General features: G+C 61.6%; 2 protein-coding genes across 2 annotated transcripts in view; both read right to left on the bottom strand.

The window, feature by feature from the left end:
• Positions 1 to 1,993: 1,993 nt before the first annotated feature.
• Positions 1,994 to 9,247, bottom strand: LOC104061115 (uncharacterized). The gene is made up of 6 exons (XM_054057907.1): positions 8,983 to 9,247; positions 5,844 to 5,970; positions 4,905 to 5,018; positions 3,866 to 4,032; positions 2,238 to 3,763; positions 1,994 to 2,205 (listed from the first exon to the last, which is right to left on the bottom strand). The coding sequence occupies exons 1-5, from the start codon at positions 8,998 to 9,000 to the stop codon at positions 2,471 to 2,473; spliced, it is 1,719 nt and encodes a 572-aa protein (XP_053913882.1). The 5' UTR covers positions 9,001 to 9,247; the 3' UTR covers positions 1,994 to 2,205; positions 2,238 to 2,470.
• A 4,253-nt stretch (positions 9,248 to 13,500) lies between these two features.
• LOC104055025 (uncharacterized) overlaps positions 13,501 to 17,837 on the bottom strand; it is a 33,670-nt gene continuing 29,333 nt past the window's right edge. The window contains exon 9 of the mRNA XM_054057908.1: positions 13,501 to 14,523. Coding sequence (XP_053913883.1) covers positions 13,850 to 14,523 — 674 coding nt within the window. The 3' untranslated portion in view covers positions 13,501 to 13,849. The remainder of the gene's footprint in view (positions 14,524 to 17,837) is intronic.

Below are 17,837 nucleotides of genomic sequence, written 5' to 3' on the forward strand. Positions count from 1 at the left end.
GAGGACACGTTGAATGTTGGGGTTGGTCAGCCTGGAGAGAGAAGGCTCCGTGGAGACCTTAGAGTGACCTTCCAGGGCTGAAAGGGGCTCCAGGGAAGCTGGAGAGGGGCTCTGGATCACGGAATGCAGGGAAAGGACGAGGGGGAACGGTTTGAAGCTGAAAGAGGGGAGATTGAGATGAGATCTGAGGATGGAATGTTCTCCTGGGAGGGTGGGGAGGCCCTGGAATAGGTTGCCCAGAGCAGTGGTGGCTGCCCCATCCCTGGAGGGGTTGAAGGCCACGTTGGATGGGCCTTGGAGCCCCTGATCCGGTGGGAGGTGTTGCTGCCCGTGGCCGGAGGTGGAACTGGATGGGCTTTGAGATCCTTTCCAACCCAACGCATTCCATGGTTCAACCAGGACCCCCAGATCCCATCCCTGGAGGTGTTGAAGGCCACGTTGGATGGGACTTGGAGCAACCTGATCCAGTGGGAGGTGTCCCTGCCCATGGCAGGAATGGAACTGGATGAGCTTTGAGGTCCCTTCCAACCCAAACCATTCCATGGTTCCATGATTTTGACTGGACATCAACCACAACCCCCAGATCCCATCCCTGGAGGTGTTGAAGGCCACGTTGGATGGGGTTTGGAGCCCCTGATCCAGTGGGAGGTGTCCCGGCCCATGGCAGGAATGGACCTGGATGGGTTTTGAGGTCCTTTCCAACCCAACCCATCCCATGGTTCCACGGTTCCAACTTTCAGTCACCCACAACCCCCAGATCCCATCCCTGGAGGTGTTGAAGTCCTCCTCCTCCCTTGGGTAACGGTGCGTTCTTCTCCCACGTAGCAACGGATGGGATGAGAGGAATCGCCCTCAAGTTGTGCCGGAGGGGTTTAGGTTGGACATCCGACAATATCCTTCAGGGAAGGGCTGGAGAAGCCCTGGCAGAAGCTGTCCAGGGCGGTGGTGGAGTCTCCATGGAGACGCATCCCATGGGTCCCGGCACCAAGATGGCGCCGCTGGTGGGAGTGGGCAGTGGAGGGGGCCGAGGACGCGCCGGGAGCCATGGGGGGTTCTGGGAGCGCCCGTGGACTTCCAGGTCATGGAGAAGGCGGGACTTGGTGGTTACGTCAGGATGGGAGAGCGAGAGCGGAACCTTCCCTTTCCGCCTCCGTTTCCATGGTGACGGCGACACCGGGAAAGCGGCAAATCGGCTTCAGATCGGAGTTTTAGGAACCTGGGAAGATGACGGGATGGTCTCCATCCTCTCATGGAGCTAAACGAGAGCTGGAGCTGAAGAGATGTCCCTCTTCCCTCATCCCCTGATCCAGTGGGAGGTGTCCCTGCCCATGGCAGGGGGTGGAACTCGATGGGCTTTGAGGTCCCTTCCAACCCAACCCATCCCACGGTTCCATGATTCTCAACTACCGTCCACCAGAACCCCCAGATCCCATCCCTGGAGGTGTTGAAGGCCACGTTGGATGGGGCTCAGAGCCCCTGATCCAGTGGGAGGTGTTCCTGCCCACGGCACGGGGTGGAACTGGATGGGTTCTGAGGTCCTTTCCAACCCAACCCATCCCATGGTTCTATGGTTCCAACTTGCAGTCAACCAGAACCCCCAGATCCCACCCCTGGAGGTGTTGAAGGCCACGTTGGATGGGGCTTTGGAGCTCCTGATCCAGCGGGAGGTGTCCCGGCCCATGGCAGGAGGTGGAACTCGATGGGCTTTGAGGTCCCTTCCACCCCACCCCACAGTTCCCCTGGTGGCAGCCGTGCCCCAACGATCCCAAAGGTCTCCTCTCCTCCTCGTGGCCCACACGCAGATGGACCCCAGAGCTACAAGATGGACAAGAACTTCAAGTGGTTTAATGAGAAGATGGGAACGACCACCCCAACCCGGCCAAAAAAACCCAACCAGGTGCTTCTCACCCATCCCTCCGTTGATGCCACCTCCTCCTTCTCCACCCTCCTCCTTCCCTTTCCTCTTCTCCCAAGCTTCTCCCAAGCTCCTGACCTCTTCTCCCAAGCTCCTGACCTCTTCTCCCAAGCTTCTCCCAAGCTCCTGACCTCTTCTCCCAAGCTTCTCCCAAGCTCCTGACCTCTTCTCCCAAGCTTCTCCCAAGCTCCTGACCTCTTCTCCCAAGCTCCTGACCTCTTCTCCCAAGCTCCTGACCTCTTCTCCCAAGCTTCTCCCAAGCTCCTGACCTCTTCTCCCAAGCTCCTGACCTCTTCTCCCAAGCTTCTCCCAAGCTCCTGACCTCTTCTCCCAAGCTTCTCCCAAGCTCCTGACCTCTTCTCCCAAGCTCCTGACCTCTTCTCCCAAGCTCCCAGACCATCCCAGTTTGCCCAGTAGACGCTACGGACTGGGCTTTCACACCCACCAATCCACTCCAACTGTCCCCAAGGCAGCGTTTCTTCTCCCAGAACGCTTTCCATGAGGTTTCCAGCAGGGAAGAAGGTCTCCATTGTCACCTTTGATGGACCCAAGAGGTCACCTGTCTATCTGAATGGCGGTGGGCCAGATCTCCTCGCACGGTGGGTAAGCACCGAGCTCCAAGTTGTGGCAGACGGAGTCCAGCATGTAGTCCACCGTCCGCATCACCATCTCATAGGCGTCGTGAAGCGAAACGTGGTTGGGATTGAGGCGTTTGTGGCCTTTGACGTTCTCCTTCAGGTCACAGCTCCGCGGCGGCTCCACCTTCTGCCCCTGACGGCGCGCGGACACCTCGAGATGGGGTTCTTCTTTCTTCACCTCCAGAGCTGGATCGGAAGGTGGAGGTGAAGCCGTCGGTTCAAAAGGCGCCACAGGAGCACAAAGAAGAGCTCCTGATGGCCCATCTCGGGGTGCACCTTCGCTTCGAGGCTGCTTGGCCGGAGGACAAAACACCTCACGCGGTCCCTTCATGGAGTCATCTTCTGCCTTAGCAGAAGGTTCTGGACGAGAGGAACGTTGAGGGAAGGAGAACCTCTTGTGACTCCACATTATTCTCTTGGCCGTCCTGAGGATTCTCTCGATGGGGGAGTTCTGCTCGTTGAGCCGGTGAAGAGCGACCCGAGCTTTGCCGGGGAGAGGAACCACCCGATGGACTCCACCCAAGTCAGGGAACCTCCAGGCGTGACAATACTCGTGGTCCTGCAGCGCCAGGTCTCCGGCCTCGTTGTTGCGGCAGTAATCGTGTTCTTGGAGAGGACACGGGGCGAAGCGTAGGAACCATCTCTCTCTCACGGTGCAGTAGCAGTGGTCCTTCAACACAGCCTCCAGGAGCTCGTGGGTAGGTGGCTCCACGTTCCCCTGGAGGAAGGTCATCCCTTCTGACGTGCGTTGAGTTCTCGAATGGCTCCTTTGAAACACCACCCGATGAGGGCCACCACGCAGACGTTCCTGAAGATCTGATGGTTTGTTCTGCTGTTCCACCACGGGAGGAAGCAGGAATCCTTCCGGTTGGGTCACATCTGCCTTGACCTCGCGTTTATTCTCCGTTCCTCCTTCCTTCCCAGGCTGGAAGATCTCCGGTGTCCGGTCTTGGCTTTCCACCGGGCTCGTTTCCCGGCCAACCGCCCGCGACGGTGGCTCCGTCCCATCCTTGAGACACCTGAACTTGTTGAGGAGTCTTCTAGAGCGGAGTCGCCACTGTCGGCATCGTCCTCCTGCCGAGAGAGGGTTGGAAGAGTTCACCCCCATCCCCGGTGGGACACGGTGGTGGGACACGAGAGAGGGATGGGGCTGGAGGAACTGGGGAGATCCTGGCAGTGGGACCTCTCTTTGGTGAGAGAGAACCTTCTCCTCAAGTCAGGAACCACCTGAGCTCCACGTTCTGGATGGGGAGGAAGGTCAAAGTCCTGCCTGGGGATGGTCAGGGGTGGGAGAAGCTCTGGCAGCGATGACCGGATGGGGTTGGAGCCCACCCGGAGCTCTTTGCTCCAGAGTTTGGTGGTGGGGAAGGCAGGAGGACCAGGACTCACCGTGGTGGGTCGTCTCCGTCCTCTCCTCCGGTACGCGGTGCCCAACAGCTTCAGGCCACCACCCTGAGGAGCTCAGGTCCTCGTTGTGTCCTGCAAAGAAACCAAATGGATGTCACCTTCCCGGCAAGGGAAGCTCTTCCGTTCCACAACCTGGAGAAGAAGCTCCACCTGCCACCAGAAGAAGACCCCAGTCCTGCTCCGGTGGCTTCAGCGGGGAGAAGATTCTCCATGGGTCAAGGGGGGGACGAACAGGAGCAGATCAGGAGATCAGGAATGTTTCTGAGGAGTTGAGAGCTTTGTGCACGGAGATGGCAACCTCCGTTTGACATGGACGCTTCCACCCCACGTGGAGAGGGCTGTAGGACACGGAGATGCCTCCAAAGAGGCACCAAGGAGGGGAAGGGGTTTGGGCAGGAGAAGTGGGAACCCCAGGGATAGAACCATGGAATGAGTTGGGTCGGAAAAGATCTCAAAGCTCATCCAGTTCCAAGCAGGGACACCTCCCACTGGATCAGGTTGCTCCACGCTCCATCCAACGTGGCCTTCAAGACCTCCAGAGATGGGATCTGGGGATTCTGGTTGACGTCACGTTAGAATCATGGAACCATGGAGTGCGTTGGGTTGGAAGGGACCTCAAAGCTCATCCAGTTCCAACCAGGGACACCTCCCATGGCTCAGGTTGCTCCAAGGCCCATCCAACCTGGCCTTGGACACCTCCAGGGATGGGGTAGGAACAACTTCTCCGGGCAACCTCTCCATCCTCAGCGTGGAGAACTTCTCCATGGCCCATCTCAATCTTCCCCCTTCCAATTTCAAGCCGTTCCCCCTCGTCCTATCCCTCCAGGCCCTCGGAAGAAGCCCCTTCCCAGCTTTCCTGGAGCCCCCCCTGGAGAAGAGGAGCTCGGAGCAGCCTTTGGAAGGCGCTCCGTTGGTCCTCCTGAGGTCGGATCCTTCCTGCTCACCTGGAGAGGGGCTGTTGGGTCCATCCCACCTCACCGGGCTTTGGGGAGCGCAGACCCACGGCTCTTCTCCGCGCTCGATCCGGTATAAAATATCCGGTTTGGGACCTGGGTAACCTGGGAGGTGGAGCAGAAGGCGTGGTGTGACCCCCAACTGCCGGGCGAGATGGTCAACGGGAGAAGAGGAAGGTCTTCTCCGTGACCTACCAAGCGGCACTTCGCTAGGAGAACCCAAGGAGAAACAGCAAAACATGGAAAGAAAGCAAACAAAGAGACGTCGGTGCTGCGGCCAAAGGTGGATTTATTGACGAGGACCTGATGGAACCACCTCCATCGTGAGGTTCTCCCACCGAGGGATGATCTCCTGCTCATCCTGGGGAGATCCTGGCAGTGGGACCTCCCTCCAGTGAGGAAGAACCTTCTCCACCCGGGCTCCACGTCCTGGATGGGCAGGAAGGTCAAATCCTGCCTGGGAATGGCCATGGGTGGGAGAAGCCCCGGCAGCGATGACCGGATGGGGCTGGAGAATGCGTCCTCTTAGGTAAGCAAAGATCTCCATCCTGGCCTGGTGGCCACGGAGAAGCCCTCCAAAGGGACCTTTCTGGTTCGAGGAGCTCTGGTGTCCTCTGGTTCCACCGCTTGGGAGGGGACAGAGTCCCTGTCTCACGGTCAGGACCCTCAGAAGGTCCTTATGTGACCTCAGGGCGGGCAACTCAACCGCAGTTACGTTTCTGGAGGTGACCATCACCTCCAAGAACCCCAAACGTTGCGTTTCTCCATCCCTAAGCTCCTCCAGGACCGCGTCCTCAGCGCAGTCACTCGTTTTTTGGAGCCAGGACTGCTCCAAGCGTCAGGAGCAGCAGAACTTGGGATGGACTGAGGTGTGATGGAAGCCCACCTACCCTAGCCGGGCCCACCACGGAGACAGAACATCAGCTTTACCCAGGGACGTCAAGAGCTCGTAGTTGTCCAACATGACGCTGCAGTAGAGCTGCCGCTGCTCCTCGGCCACGGTCTCCCACTCGGAGCGGCTCAGGTAGACGGCAACGTCCTCGAAGGTCACCGGTTCCTGTCACACAAGGAGCACAACCACCTTGGTGGCATCTGGAGACCCCGAGCCACCAAGGAGAAGGAGCTTCAAATAGACTTCGTTTCCCAAGGACGGAGATCGGAGCAACCTGACCCAGTTGGAACTGGATGGGCTTTGAGGTCCCTTCCAACCCCATCTATGATTCCATGATTCTCGTTTGATGTCAACCAAACCTCCCGGATCCCATCCCTGGAGGTGCTGAAGGCCACGTTGGATGGGGCTTGGAGGAGCCAGCTGGGATGGGATGGGCTTTGAGGTCCCTTCCAACCCAATCTATGGTTCCATGATTCTCGTTTGATGTCAACCAAACCTCCCGGATCCCATCCCTGGAGGTGTTGAAGGCCACGTTGGATGGAGCTTGGAGCAATCTTGGAGCAAGTGGGAGGTGGGACTGGATGGGCTTTGAGGGCCCTTCCAACCCAACTCAACCCATGATTCCTCTTGCTCCAGCCCTTCCCAGTGTCCTCTCTCTCCAGTGGGAAGATCAGGTTGCTCCAAGTCCCATCCAACGTGGCCTTTAACATCTCCAGGGATGGGATGTGGGGGTTCTGGTTGACACCAAGTGAGAACCATGGAAACTGTGGAATGGGTTGGGTTGGTTGGGACCTCAAAGTCCATCCGGTTCCATCAGGGACACCTCCCACTGGCTCAGGTTGCTCCACATTCCATCCAACGTGGCCTTCAAGACCTCCAGGGATGGGATGTGGGGGTTCTGGTTGACGGCACGATGGAATCATGGAACCGTGGGGTGGGTTGGGTTGGAAGGGACCTCAAAGTCCATCCGGTTCCACCCGCTGCCATGGGCAGGGACACCTTCAACCGGATCTTGGGGGGGGTGGGGTGGGGACATTGGGGGGTGGAGACAATGAGGGGGGGATGGGGGACACTGAGGGGGATGAGGGGGACACTGGGGAGGGGTGAGGGGACAGTGGGAGGGGGATGGGGGGACAATGGGGGGAAGATGGGGGACACTGAGGGGGATGGGGGGACACTGGGGGGGAATGGGGGACACTGGAGGGGAATGGGGGGGACACTGGGGAGGATGGGGGGACACTGAGAGAGATGAGGGGGACACTGGGGAGGATGGGGGGACACTGGGGGGAATGAGGGGACACTGGGGAGGATGGGGGACACTGAGGAGGATGAGGGGGACACTGGGGAGGGGTGGGGGGACACTGGGGGGGAATGAGGGGGACACTGGCGGGGAATGAGGGGGACACTGAGAGAGATGAGGGGGACACTGGGGGGGATGAGGGGACACTGGGGAGGATGAGGGGACACTGGGGAGGATGGGGGACACTGAGGAGGATGAGGGGGACACTGGAGGGGATGAGGGGGACACTGGGGGGGGAGGATGGGGGTACACTGGGGGGATGGGGGGGTACACTGGGAAGATGGGGGACACTGAGGGGGATGAGGGGACACTGGGGAGGGATGAGGGGGAAGATGGGGGGAATGAGTGGGATATTGAGGGGAAGATGGGGGACACTGAGGAGGATGAGGGGGACATCGGGAGGGATGGGGGAACACTGGGGGGAAGGATGGGGGTACACTGGGGGGGATGGGGGGACACTGGGGGAGAATGGGGGGGACACTGGGGCGAATGAAGGGGACACTGGGGAGGGGATGGGGGACACTGGGGAGGGGATGGGGGGACACTGGGGAGGGGATGGGGGGACACTGGGGGGGAATGAGAGGGACACTGGGGGGGAATGAGAGGGACACTGGGGGGGAATGAGGGGACACTGGGGGGGATATTGGGGGGAAGATGGGGGACACTGAGGAGGATGAGGGGGACATCGGGAGGGATGGGGGAACACTGGGGGGAAGGATGGGGGGACACTGGAGGGGAATGGGGGTACACTGGGGGAGAATGGGGGGACACTGGGGGGATGGGGGGACACTGGGGGGGAATGTGGGGGACACTGGGGGGGAATGTGGGGGACACTGGGGAGGGGATGGGGACACTGGGGAAGGATGGGGGTACACTGGGGGGAATGGGGATACACTGGGGGAGAATGGGGGTACATTGAGGGAAGGATGGGGGTACATTGAGGGGATGAGAGTACACTGAGGGAAGGATGGGGGTACACTGGGGGGGATGGGGGGGACACTGGGGGGGATGAGAGGGACACTAGCAGGTGATGAGGGGGACACTGGGGGGGATGAGGGGGGAAGATGGGGGGAATGAGGGAGATATTGAGGGGAAGATGGGGGACACTGAGGAGGATGAGGGGGACACCGGGAGGGATGGGGGAACACTGGGGGAGATGGGGGTACACTGGGGGGGATGGGGGTACACTGGGGGAGAATGGGGGGACACTGGGGGAGAATGGGGGGGACACTGGGGGGATGGGGGGACACTGGGGGGATATTGAGGGGAAGATGGGGGACACTGGGGGGATGGGGGGACACTGGGGAGGAATGAGGGGACACTGAGGGGGATGAGGGTACACTGGAGAGGATGAGGGTACACTGGGGAGGATGAGGGTACACTGAGGGGGAATGAGGGATACTGAGGGGGAGGATGAGGGTACACTGGGGGGGGATGGGGGTACACTGGGGGGGAATGAGGGGGACACTGAGGGGGAGGATGGGGGTACACTGGGGGGGGATGGGGGACACTGGGGGGGAATGAGGGGGACACTGAGGGGGAGGATGGGGGTACACTGGGGGGGGATGGGGGGACACTGGGGGGGATGGGGGTACACTGAGGGGGAATGAGGGGGACACTGAGGGGGAGGATGGGGGTACACTGGGGGGGGATGGGGGGACACTGGGGGGGTGGATGGGGGGACATTGGGGGGAATAAGGGGGACACTGAGGGAGGGATGGGGGTACACTGGGGGGAAGGATGGGGGTACATCGGGGGGAAGATGAGGTACACTGAGGGGGATGAGGGGACACTGGGGAGGATGATAGGAGTACACTGGGGGGAAGGATGGGGGTACACTGGGGGGAAGGATGGGGGTACACTGGGGGAGTTCCTACCTGCGCCCGCCCCGCCATGGCCCCCCGGGAACGGGATCGGAAGCTCGGGTTGGGGGGGCAGGGGGGGGGGCAATCCGGTGCCTCGAGGCTCCGCTTCCGGTCGCGTCTTCGCTTTCCCACACGCTTCCGCCGGAAGTTCCGGCGCCATCCCGGAAGCCCGAGCGGCTGCGCGCGCGCTCTCCAGGCGGTCACGTGACCACCCCCTCGCGCTTGCTCCTCCCGTCCCCCTTCAGCGCCACGTGACCGCGCTGCGCTCGCGCGCGAGTAAGGCCGAGGGCGGTCACGTGACACCTTGCGCTGCTGCTCCTCCATGTTTCCCCCCCGCCCCCGGCACCACGTGACCGCCCGGCGAGCGCGCGCGCGTCACTCTCAGAGCGATCCCGTGACCACCGCGCCGCCCCTCCCTTCCGCCCGCCCCGCCCTCGGCGTCACGTGACCGCCCAGCGAGGAAGCCCCCTCCGGGCGGTCACATGACACCCGCGCTGCTCCTCCCTTTCCCTCCCGCCCTCCGCATCACGTGACCGCACAGCGAGCGCACCTCCCCGGGCGGTCACGTGACACACCCCGCGCCACACCTCCCTTCGCCCCCGCCCCCTCTGTACCACGTGACCGCCCAAATGGGGGCGCAGGCCAGGCGCTGGACGGTCACGTGACCCCCGCTGCTCCTCCCTTTCCCGCCCGCCCTCCGCGTCACGTGACCGCCCGGCGAGCGAGCGCGCCCCCCCGGGCGGTCACGTGACACACCCCGCTCTACTCCTCCCTTTGCCCCGCCCCCTCCGTACCACGCGACCGCCCCACGCCAGGCGCTGGGCGGTCACGTGATTCCCGCTGCTTCTCTTCCCCCCCCAGCACCACGTGACGCGGAAGCGGCGCCGCCATTAGCGGTTCCCTGAGGTAATTGGGGGCCACTTTATTAGCGTTAATTAACAACGGCGCTCATTAACAGCCCGAGTGCGCCTCAGAGAGGCTGGAAAAGGCCTTTAAGGTCCTTTAAGGTTTAAGTCCGGCCTCAAACCCAGAAACACCGCCCCAGGGACACAAAAACCCCATTATTTTGGGTTAAAAAGTGGAATATTTGGGTTTAAACTCTATTACAGTCGAGTTTTCACCCAAACAAATGTCATTTGTTGAAGGTTGGAGGCGATGTCCCTCATGAAACACCTTTTTATAGCACTTTTATCCCCAAATACTCCTTTTCCAGGCATTATTACACTCTTTTTTTCCTTCTGGAAGTGAAAAAAACTGATTTTTTTGGTTGGAAAAGGCCTCGAAGTTCACCTCATCCCACCTCAAACGCGGAAACACCGCCCCAGGGACACAAAACCCCTTTATTTTGGGTTAAAAAGTGGAATATTTGGGTTTAAACTCTATTAGAGTCGAGTTTTCACCCAAGTAATTGTAGTTTCTGCCTGAAAGGAGGTGGTGGGGAGGTGGGCGTTGGGTTCTTCTCCCGAGGAACGAGGGATGGGACGAGGGAAACGGCCTCAAGTTGTGCCGGAGGAGGTTTAGATCGGATATTGGGACAATTGTCTTTCCTGGAAGAGTGGAGAAGCCCCGGAGGAGGTTGCCCAGGGCAGGGGTGGTGGAGTCTCCATCCCTGGAGGGCTTCAAAAAGCCCATGGCTGTGGGACACGGGTTAGTAGACACGGTGGGGTTGGGCTGGAGGAGCTTCGAGGTCTTTTCCAACCTTATGGATTCCATCATCCATGCAGACCCCAAGGGCTGTTTGGGATTGGACAAAGGGCCCCGAGGTGGAACGGGAAGATCTAAGAGAAACACCGAGGTTGTCCTTCAAAGCCCATCAACCAGGTGGGCTGCTTCCCACCACGCTTCATCCCTTATGGTTCCAAGCCTGGCAGAACACGAGCCAGAGGTGGCCAACACCATCCTGGCTTGGATCAGCCATGGAAGTAGGGAAGGGATTGTCCTGCTGGTGAGGCCACACTTGGAATCTTGGGTTGAGTTTTGGGCCCCTCACTCCAAGAAGGACCTTGAGGGGCTGGAGAAGAGCCCGGAGCTGAGGAAGGGGCTGGAGAACATGGGTTATGAGGAGCAGCTGAGGGACCTGGGGGTGTTTAGTTGGAGAAGAGGAGGCTGAGGGGACACCTCATCGCTCCTTGCAGCTCCTGGGAAGGAGGTTGTGGGGAGGTGGGTGTTGGGCTCTTCTCCCAAGGAACGAGGGATGGGATGAGATGGCCTCAAGTAGCTCCAGGGCAGGTTCAGGTTGGACATCAGACCAAACATCTTCACCAGAAGGGTCCTCAGGCCGTGGCAGAGGTGGAGGAGTCCCCATCCCTGGAGGGGTTCTGGAGTAGTGGTGGGATGGGACTTCTTCTCCTGCCCCTCCAGCCTGGTACCTTCAACGCATCCTGGTTGGAGCCAGCGCCGAGGCAGGAATTCCCCTGGAAGCCACCGAGCTCATCCCATCTTCTGCTGCCTCTCCAGCAGCTCATGGACAGCCCGGCCCGGAGCTTTGTCCAAGGAATCAAGGCTTGGCCTGGAGCTCAGTGACCTTCCTGGGGGAGCAGGTGGACATCCAGGAGGTGGCAGAGACGATGTCTCCTTGGAAGCTCTTGGAGACACGAGGAATGTCTCCATCCGTGGGCGATGGCCGTGGCAGCCATCGCAAAGTCCTCGGAGTGCCACGAAGACCCTTCACGGCACTGAGGTGCCAAAACGCCACCACGGCTACGAGAAGATGGACCCCGAAAGGAGCACATGAAAGACATGGGTGAAGGCTCACCAGAGAGTCCCTTCCAGCCTGACCCACGTCTCACCCCACGGCGTGAGCGCCCCATCACCTACAAAGCCCTGGATTGGGTTGGGAGGGACCTCAAAGCCCATCCAGTCCCACCTCCTGCCACGAGCAGGGACACCTCCCACTGGATCAGGGGCTCCAAACCCATCCAACCTGACCTTGAAGCCCTCCAGGGATGGGATCTGAGCATTTTGGTTGACATCAAGTTGGAACCATGAAACCATGGAATGGTTTGGGTTGAAAGGAACCTCAAAGCCCACCCAGTCCCACCTCCTGCCACGAGCAGGGACACCTCCCACTGGATCAGGGGCTCCAAACCCATCCAACGTGGCCTTCAACACCTCCAGGGATGGGATCTGGGGGTTCTGGCTGACATCAAGTTGGAACCATGAAACCATGGAATGGTTTGGGTTGAAAGGAACCTCAAAGCCCATCCAGTCCCACCTCCTGCTATGAGCAGGGACACCTCCCATGGGCTCCAAGCTCCATCCAACCTGGCCTGGAACCCCTCCAGGGATGGGACAGCCACCACTTCTCTGGGCAACCTGTGCTGATGCCTCCCCACCCTCCCAGGAGAACATTTCTTCCTAAGATCTCATCTCAATCTCTTTTCTTTCAGCTTCAAACCATTCCTCTCATCCTGTCCCTGCGCTCCCTGATCCAGAGCCCTCTGAGCTTTCTTGGAGCCCCTTCAGGTACTGGAAGGTCTCTCTGAGGTCTCCTGGGAGCCTTCTCTTCTCCAGGCTGAACAACCCCAACTCTCTCAGCCTGTCCTCGGATGGGAGGTTCTCCATCCCTCGCATCATCCTTGGAGCCTCCTCTGGACCCGTTCCAACAGCTCCATCTCCTTCTTCTGTTGAGGATTCCAGAACTGGCCCCAATCCTCCAGCTGAGGTCTCCCAGGAGAGGAGCAGAAGGTCAGAATCCCCTCCCTCCCTGCTGGCCACGCTGCTCTGGATGCAGCCCAGGACACGGGTGGTTTCTGGGCTGGGAGCGCACATTGTGGCTCCTGTGGAGCTTCTCCTCCCCATCACCCCAAGTCCTTCTCCTCAGCGCTGCTCTCCATCCCATCATCCCCCATCGGGTTCTCAACGTGGGGATTGGGATGGGACATTCCCCATGGCCCGGTTGACCCTCAGAAGGTTCCACCCACCTCTCCAGGTCCTTCTTGGACACCAACTCGGCTCCTTTGCTAATTAAGCGCTCGTTTGCCTTCAGGAGCTCCGGGTGGGAACGCCTTTGTGCTCCTCACCCTTCCACCAGACGGACACGCGGGAATTCCCGAGCTGAATTCATTTAATGATGGACACCGAACAGCGGTGGCGGTGATGGGGATGGGGCAGCGCCGCGTGGCGTCTCCTACGCCGCAACCGACCAAAACCGTCGGACACCGATGGCCACCAGCAGAGACCCCTTCGGGGCAAAACATCCTCGGAGTTGGAAAACCACCTCTCGGCAGCCCCGGTTTGGCGTTACCGCGCGGCACAGCCCGGTGGGGGACCATGAAGAGCCACAAGTCCTCACCGCGATGTCACCAACAACGGGTTTGGCACCACCCGGGACTTCACTGGGAGTCGGCGCCTGACTCGGTTCGGTGCTGGCACGCGTCTCGCCACCACCGCGACCCTGTGCCATCCCTGACATTCCAGGTTGTCCGCTGTGGCGGTGGCCGCGGCCGGAGCTGCCGCCTCAGGCTTTGGGTTGGGTTTTAATCCCTCGGCGCCGCCGCGATGAACCGCTGCGCACCGCTCGCTCGGCTCCGCTTTGGCGTCCGTCATTCCCTGCGAGAGCAAACATGGTTATGGCTTCACCGCGGGGACACCAACGAGTGACACCAACGTCCTTCCTCCTCCGGCTCGGTGGCTTCGCGCCGTGGCACACGGCGGTGCCGGCAAACGGGATGGGAGAGATCCCAGGGAACCACACATGGCTCCCGGTGACGGCACAGCCGCGACGCAGACGCCGCGACGAGGACGAGGGGCGGCAATGGGTGATGGGCAATGGGTGGATGACCCCCAACCCCACCGGGACGGGAGAATGAGCACCGGGTGACCCCAAAGGGGAACACCGCCATGGCGACGCCGAAGCGCCGTCACCGCCGCGAGGGTCTCACGTGAGGGCATCGCGGCGTTGGCGCTCGTTGGCGTCGAAGGCGTCGCCGTGGCTGCGCCGGTGGATCCTCAGCGATGCCTTCTGGCCAAAGCTCTTCCCGCCGGCGTCGCCGCCGTTGCGTTGGGCGTTCTCGGCGCCGCTGCCGCCGGCTTGCTCGGCGTCGCCGGGCGGGCGCTCGGCGTGGCTGCGCTGGTGGTTGAGGAGGAAGCGCTGTTGGCGGAAGCGTTTGCCGCAGCGTTGGCAGCCGAAGGGCTTCTCGCCGCTGTGGGTGCGTTGGTGGGTGAGGAGGTTCTGCTTTAGGCTGAAGGCTTTGCCGCAGGCGCCGCAGCGGAAGGGCCGCTCGCCGGTGTGCGTCCGCTGGTGGATCAAAAGGTTGTGCTTCAGGCTGAAGGCTTTGCCGCACTCGGCGCAGATGAAGGCGCGGGCGCCGGCGTGGTGCTTCTGGTGCCGCGCCAAGCCGGGTTGGTGGCCGAAGCGTTCGCCGCAAAGGATGCACTTGAATTCCTTCTCCTCTTCGTCGCCGGTTTGGCTGTGGATCACCAACGCTTTCTCGTCGCCCAAAGCTTCCTCGGACCACGAGAAGGGCCCCTCGCCCACCGGCGGCGACGCCAGCTCCGTCATGGCAACTCCCGGCAGAGCAGGAGGCGGCTTCCGGCAACCGGCACGGCAAACTGGTTAGACTGGTGTGAGTTGGGATCGGCAACATCCGCCCCAGGCTCCCAGGAACCTCCCAGGAACCTCCCAGGAACCTCCCGGAGATCCCACCAACCGCCCTCGGGGCCTCCAAACGCCCATCGAGAACTTCGGGTGCTCCCACCAACCCCTTTGGGTGCTCCCACCCACCTCCAGGGGATCCCACCCACCCCTTTGGGTGTTCCCACCCACCTCCAGGAGATCCCATCCACCCCTTTGGGTGCTCCCACCCACCTCCAGGAGATCCCACCCACCCCTTTGGGTGCTCCCACCCACCTCCAGGAGATCCCATCGACCCCTTTGGGTGCTCCCACCCACCACCAGGAGATCCCACCCACCCCTTTGGGTGCTTCCACCCACCTCCAGGAGATCCCACCGACCCCTTTGGGTGCTCCCACCCACCCACAGGAGATCCCACCGAACCCTTTGGGTGCTCCCACCCACCTCCAGGAGATCCCACCGACCCCTTTGGGTGCTCCCACCCACCTCCAGGGGATCCCACCCACCCCTTTGGGTGCTCCCACCCACCTCCAGGAGATCCCATTAAACCCTTTGGGTGCTCCCACCCACCTCCAGGAGATCCCACCGACCCCTTTGGGTGCTCCCACCCACCTCCAGGAGATCCCACTGACCCCTTTGGGTGCTCCCACCCACCTCCAGGAGATCCCATCCACCCCTTTGGGTGCTCCCACCCACCTCCAGGAGATCCCACCGACCCCTTTGGGTGCTCCCACCCACCTCCAGGAGATCCCACCCACCCCTTTGGGTGCTCCCACCCACCTCCGGGAGATCCCACCGACCCCTTTGGGTGCTCCCACCCACCTCCAGGAGATCCCATCCACCCCTTTGGGTGCTCCCACCCACCTCCAGGAGACCCCACCGACCCCTTTGGGTGCTCCCATCCACCTCCAGGAGATCCCACCGACCCCTTTGGGTGCTCCCACCCACCCACAGGAGACCCCACCGACCCCTTTGGGTGCTCCCACCCACCCACAGGAGACCCCACCGACCCCTTTGGGTGCTCCCACCCACCTCCAGGAGATCCCATCGACCCCTTTGGGTGCTCCCACCCACCTCCAGGAGATCCCACTGACCCCTTTGGGTGCTCCCACCCACCTCCAGGAGATCCCACCGACCCCTTTGGGTGCTCCCACCCACCTCCAGGAGATCCCACCGACCCTTTGGGTGCTCCCACCCACCTCCAGGAGATCCCACTGACCCCTTTGGGTGCTCCCACCCACCTCCAGGAGATCCCACCGACCCCTTTGGGTGCTCCCACCCACCTCCAGGAGATCCCATCGACCCCTTTGGGTGCTCCCACCCACCTCCAGGAGATCCCATCGACCCCTTTGGGTGCTCCCACCCACCACCAGGAGATCCCATCGACCCCTTTGGGTGCTCCCACCCACCTTCAGGGGATCCCACCGACCCCTTTGGGTGCTCCCACCCACCTCCAGGAGATCCCATCCACCTCTTTGGGTGCTCCCACCCACCTCCAGGAGATCCCATCGACCCCTTTGGGTGCTCCCACCCACCTCCAGGAGATCCCAACGACCCCTTTGGGTGCTCCCACCCACCTCCAGGGGATCCCACCGACCCCTTTGGGTGCTCCCACCCACCTCCAGGAGATCCCATCCACCCCTTTGGGTGCTCCCACCCACCTCCAGGAGATCCCACCGAACCCTTTGGGTGCTCCCACCCACCTCCAGGGGATCCCACCGACCCCTTTGGGTGCTCCCACCCAGCTCCAGGAGATCCCATCGACCCCTTTGGGTGCTCCCACCCACCTCCAGGAGATCCCACCGAACCCTTTGGGTGCTCCCACCCACCTCCAGGAGATCCCACCGACCCCTTTGGGTGCTCCCACCCACCTCCAGGGGATCCCACCGACCCCTTTGGGTGCTCCCACCCACCTCCAGGAGATCTCACCGACCCCTTTGGGTGCTCCCACCCACCTCCAGGAGATCCCACCGACCCCTTTGGGTGCTCCCACCCACCTCCAGGAGATCCCACCGACCCCTTTGGGTGCTCCCACCCAGCTCCAGGAGATCCCACCGACCCCTTTGGGTGCTCCCACCCAGCTCCAGGAGATCCCATCGACCCCTTTGGGTGCTCCCACCCACCCACAGGAGATCCCACCGACCCCTTTGGGTGCTCCCACCCACCTCCAGGAGATCCCATCGACCCCTTTGGGTGCTCCCACCCACCTCCAGGAGATCCCATCGACCCCTTTGGGTGCTCCCACCCACCTCCAGGAGATCCCATCGACCCCTTTGGGTGCTCCCACCCACCTCCAGGAGATCCCATTAAACCCTTTGGGTGCTCCCACCCACCTCCAGGAGATCCCATCGACCCCTTTGGGTGCTCCCATCCACCTCCAGGAGATCCCACCGACCGCTTTGGGTGCGCCCACCCACCTCCAGGAGATCCCATCCACCCCTTTGGGTGCTCCCACCCACCTCCGGGAGATCCCATCCACCCCTTTGGGTGCTCCCACCAACCCTTTGGGTGCTCCCACCCACCTCCAGGAGATCCCACCGACCCCTTTGGGTGCTCCCACCCATCCACAGGAGATCCCATCCACCCCTTTGGGTGCTCCCACCCACCTCCAGGAGATCCCATCGACCCCTTTGGGTGCTCCCACCCACCTCCAGGAGATCCCACCGACCCCTTTGGGTGCTCCCACCCACCTCCAGGAGATCCCATTGACCCCTTTGGGTGCTCCCACCAACCCTTTGGGTGCTCCCACCCACCTCCAGGAGATCCCATCGACCCCTTTGGGTGCTCCCACCCACATCCAGGAGATCCCATCGACCCCTTTGGGTGCTCCCACCCACCACCAGGAGATCCCATCCACCCCTTTGGGTGCTCCCACCCACCTCCAGGAGATCCCATTGACCCCTTTGGGTGCTCCCACCCACCTCCAGGAGATCCCATCCACCCCTTTGGGTGCTCCCACCCACCTCCGGGAGATCCCACCGACCCCTTTGGGTGCTCCCACCCACCTCCAGGAGATCCCATCGACCCCTTTGGGTGCTCCCACCCACCTCCAGGAGATCCCACCGACCCCTTTGGGTGCTCCCAGCCACCTCCAGGAGATCCCACCGACCGCTTTGGGTGCTCCCACCCACCTCCAGGAGATCCCACCGACCCCTTTGGGTGCTCCCATCCACCTCCAGGAGATCCCATTGACCCTTTGGGTGCTCCCACCCACCTCCAGGAGATCCCATTGACCCCTTTGGGTGCTCCCACCAACCCTTTGGGTGCTCCCACCCACCTCCAGGAGATCCCA

The sequence above is a fragment of the Cuculus canorus genome, chromosome 2, assembly GCF_017976375.1.
Source record: "Cuculus canorus isolate bCucCan1 chromosome 2, bCucCan1.pri, whole genome shotgun sequence".
In the NCBI taxonomy this organism is placed as follows: Eukaryota; Metazoa; Chordata; class Aves; order Cuculiformes; family Cuculidae; genus Cuculus; species Cuculus canorus.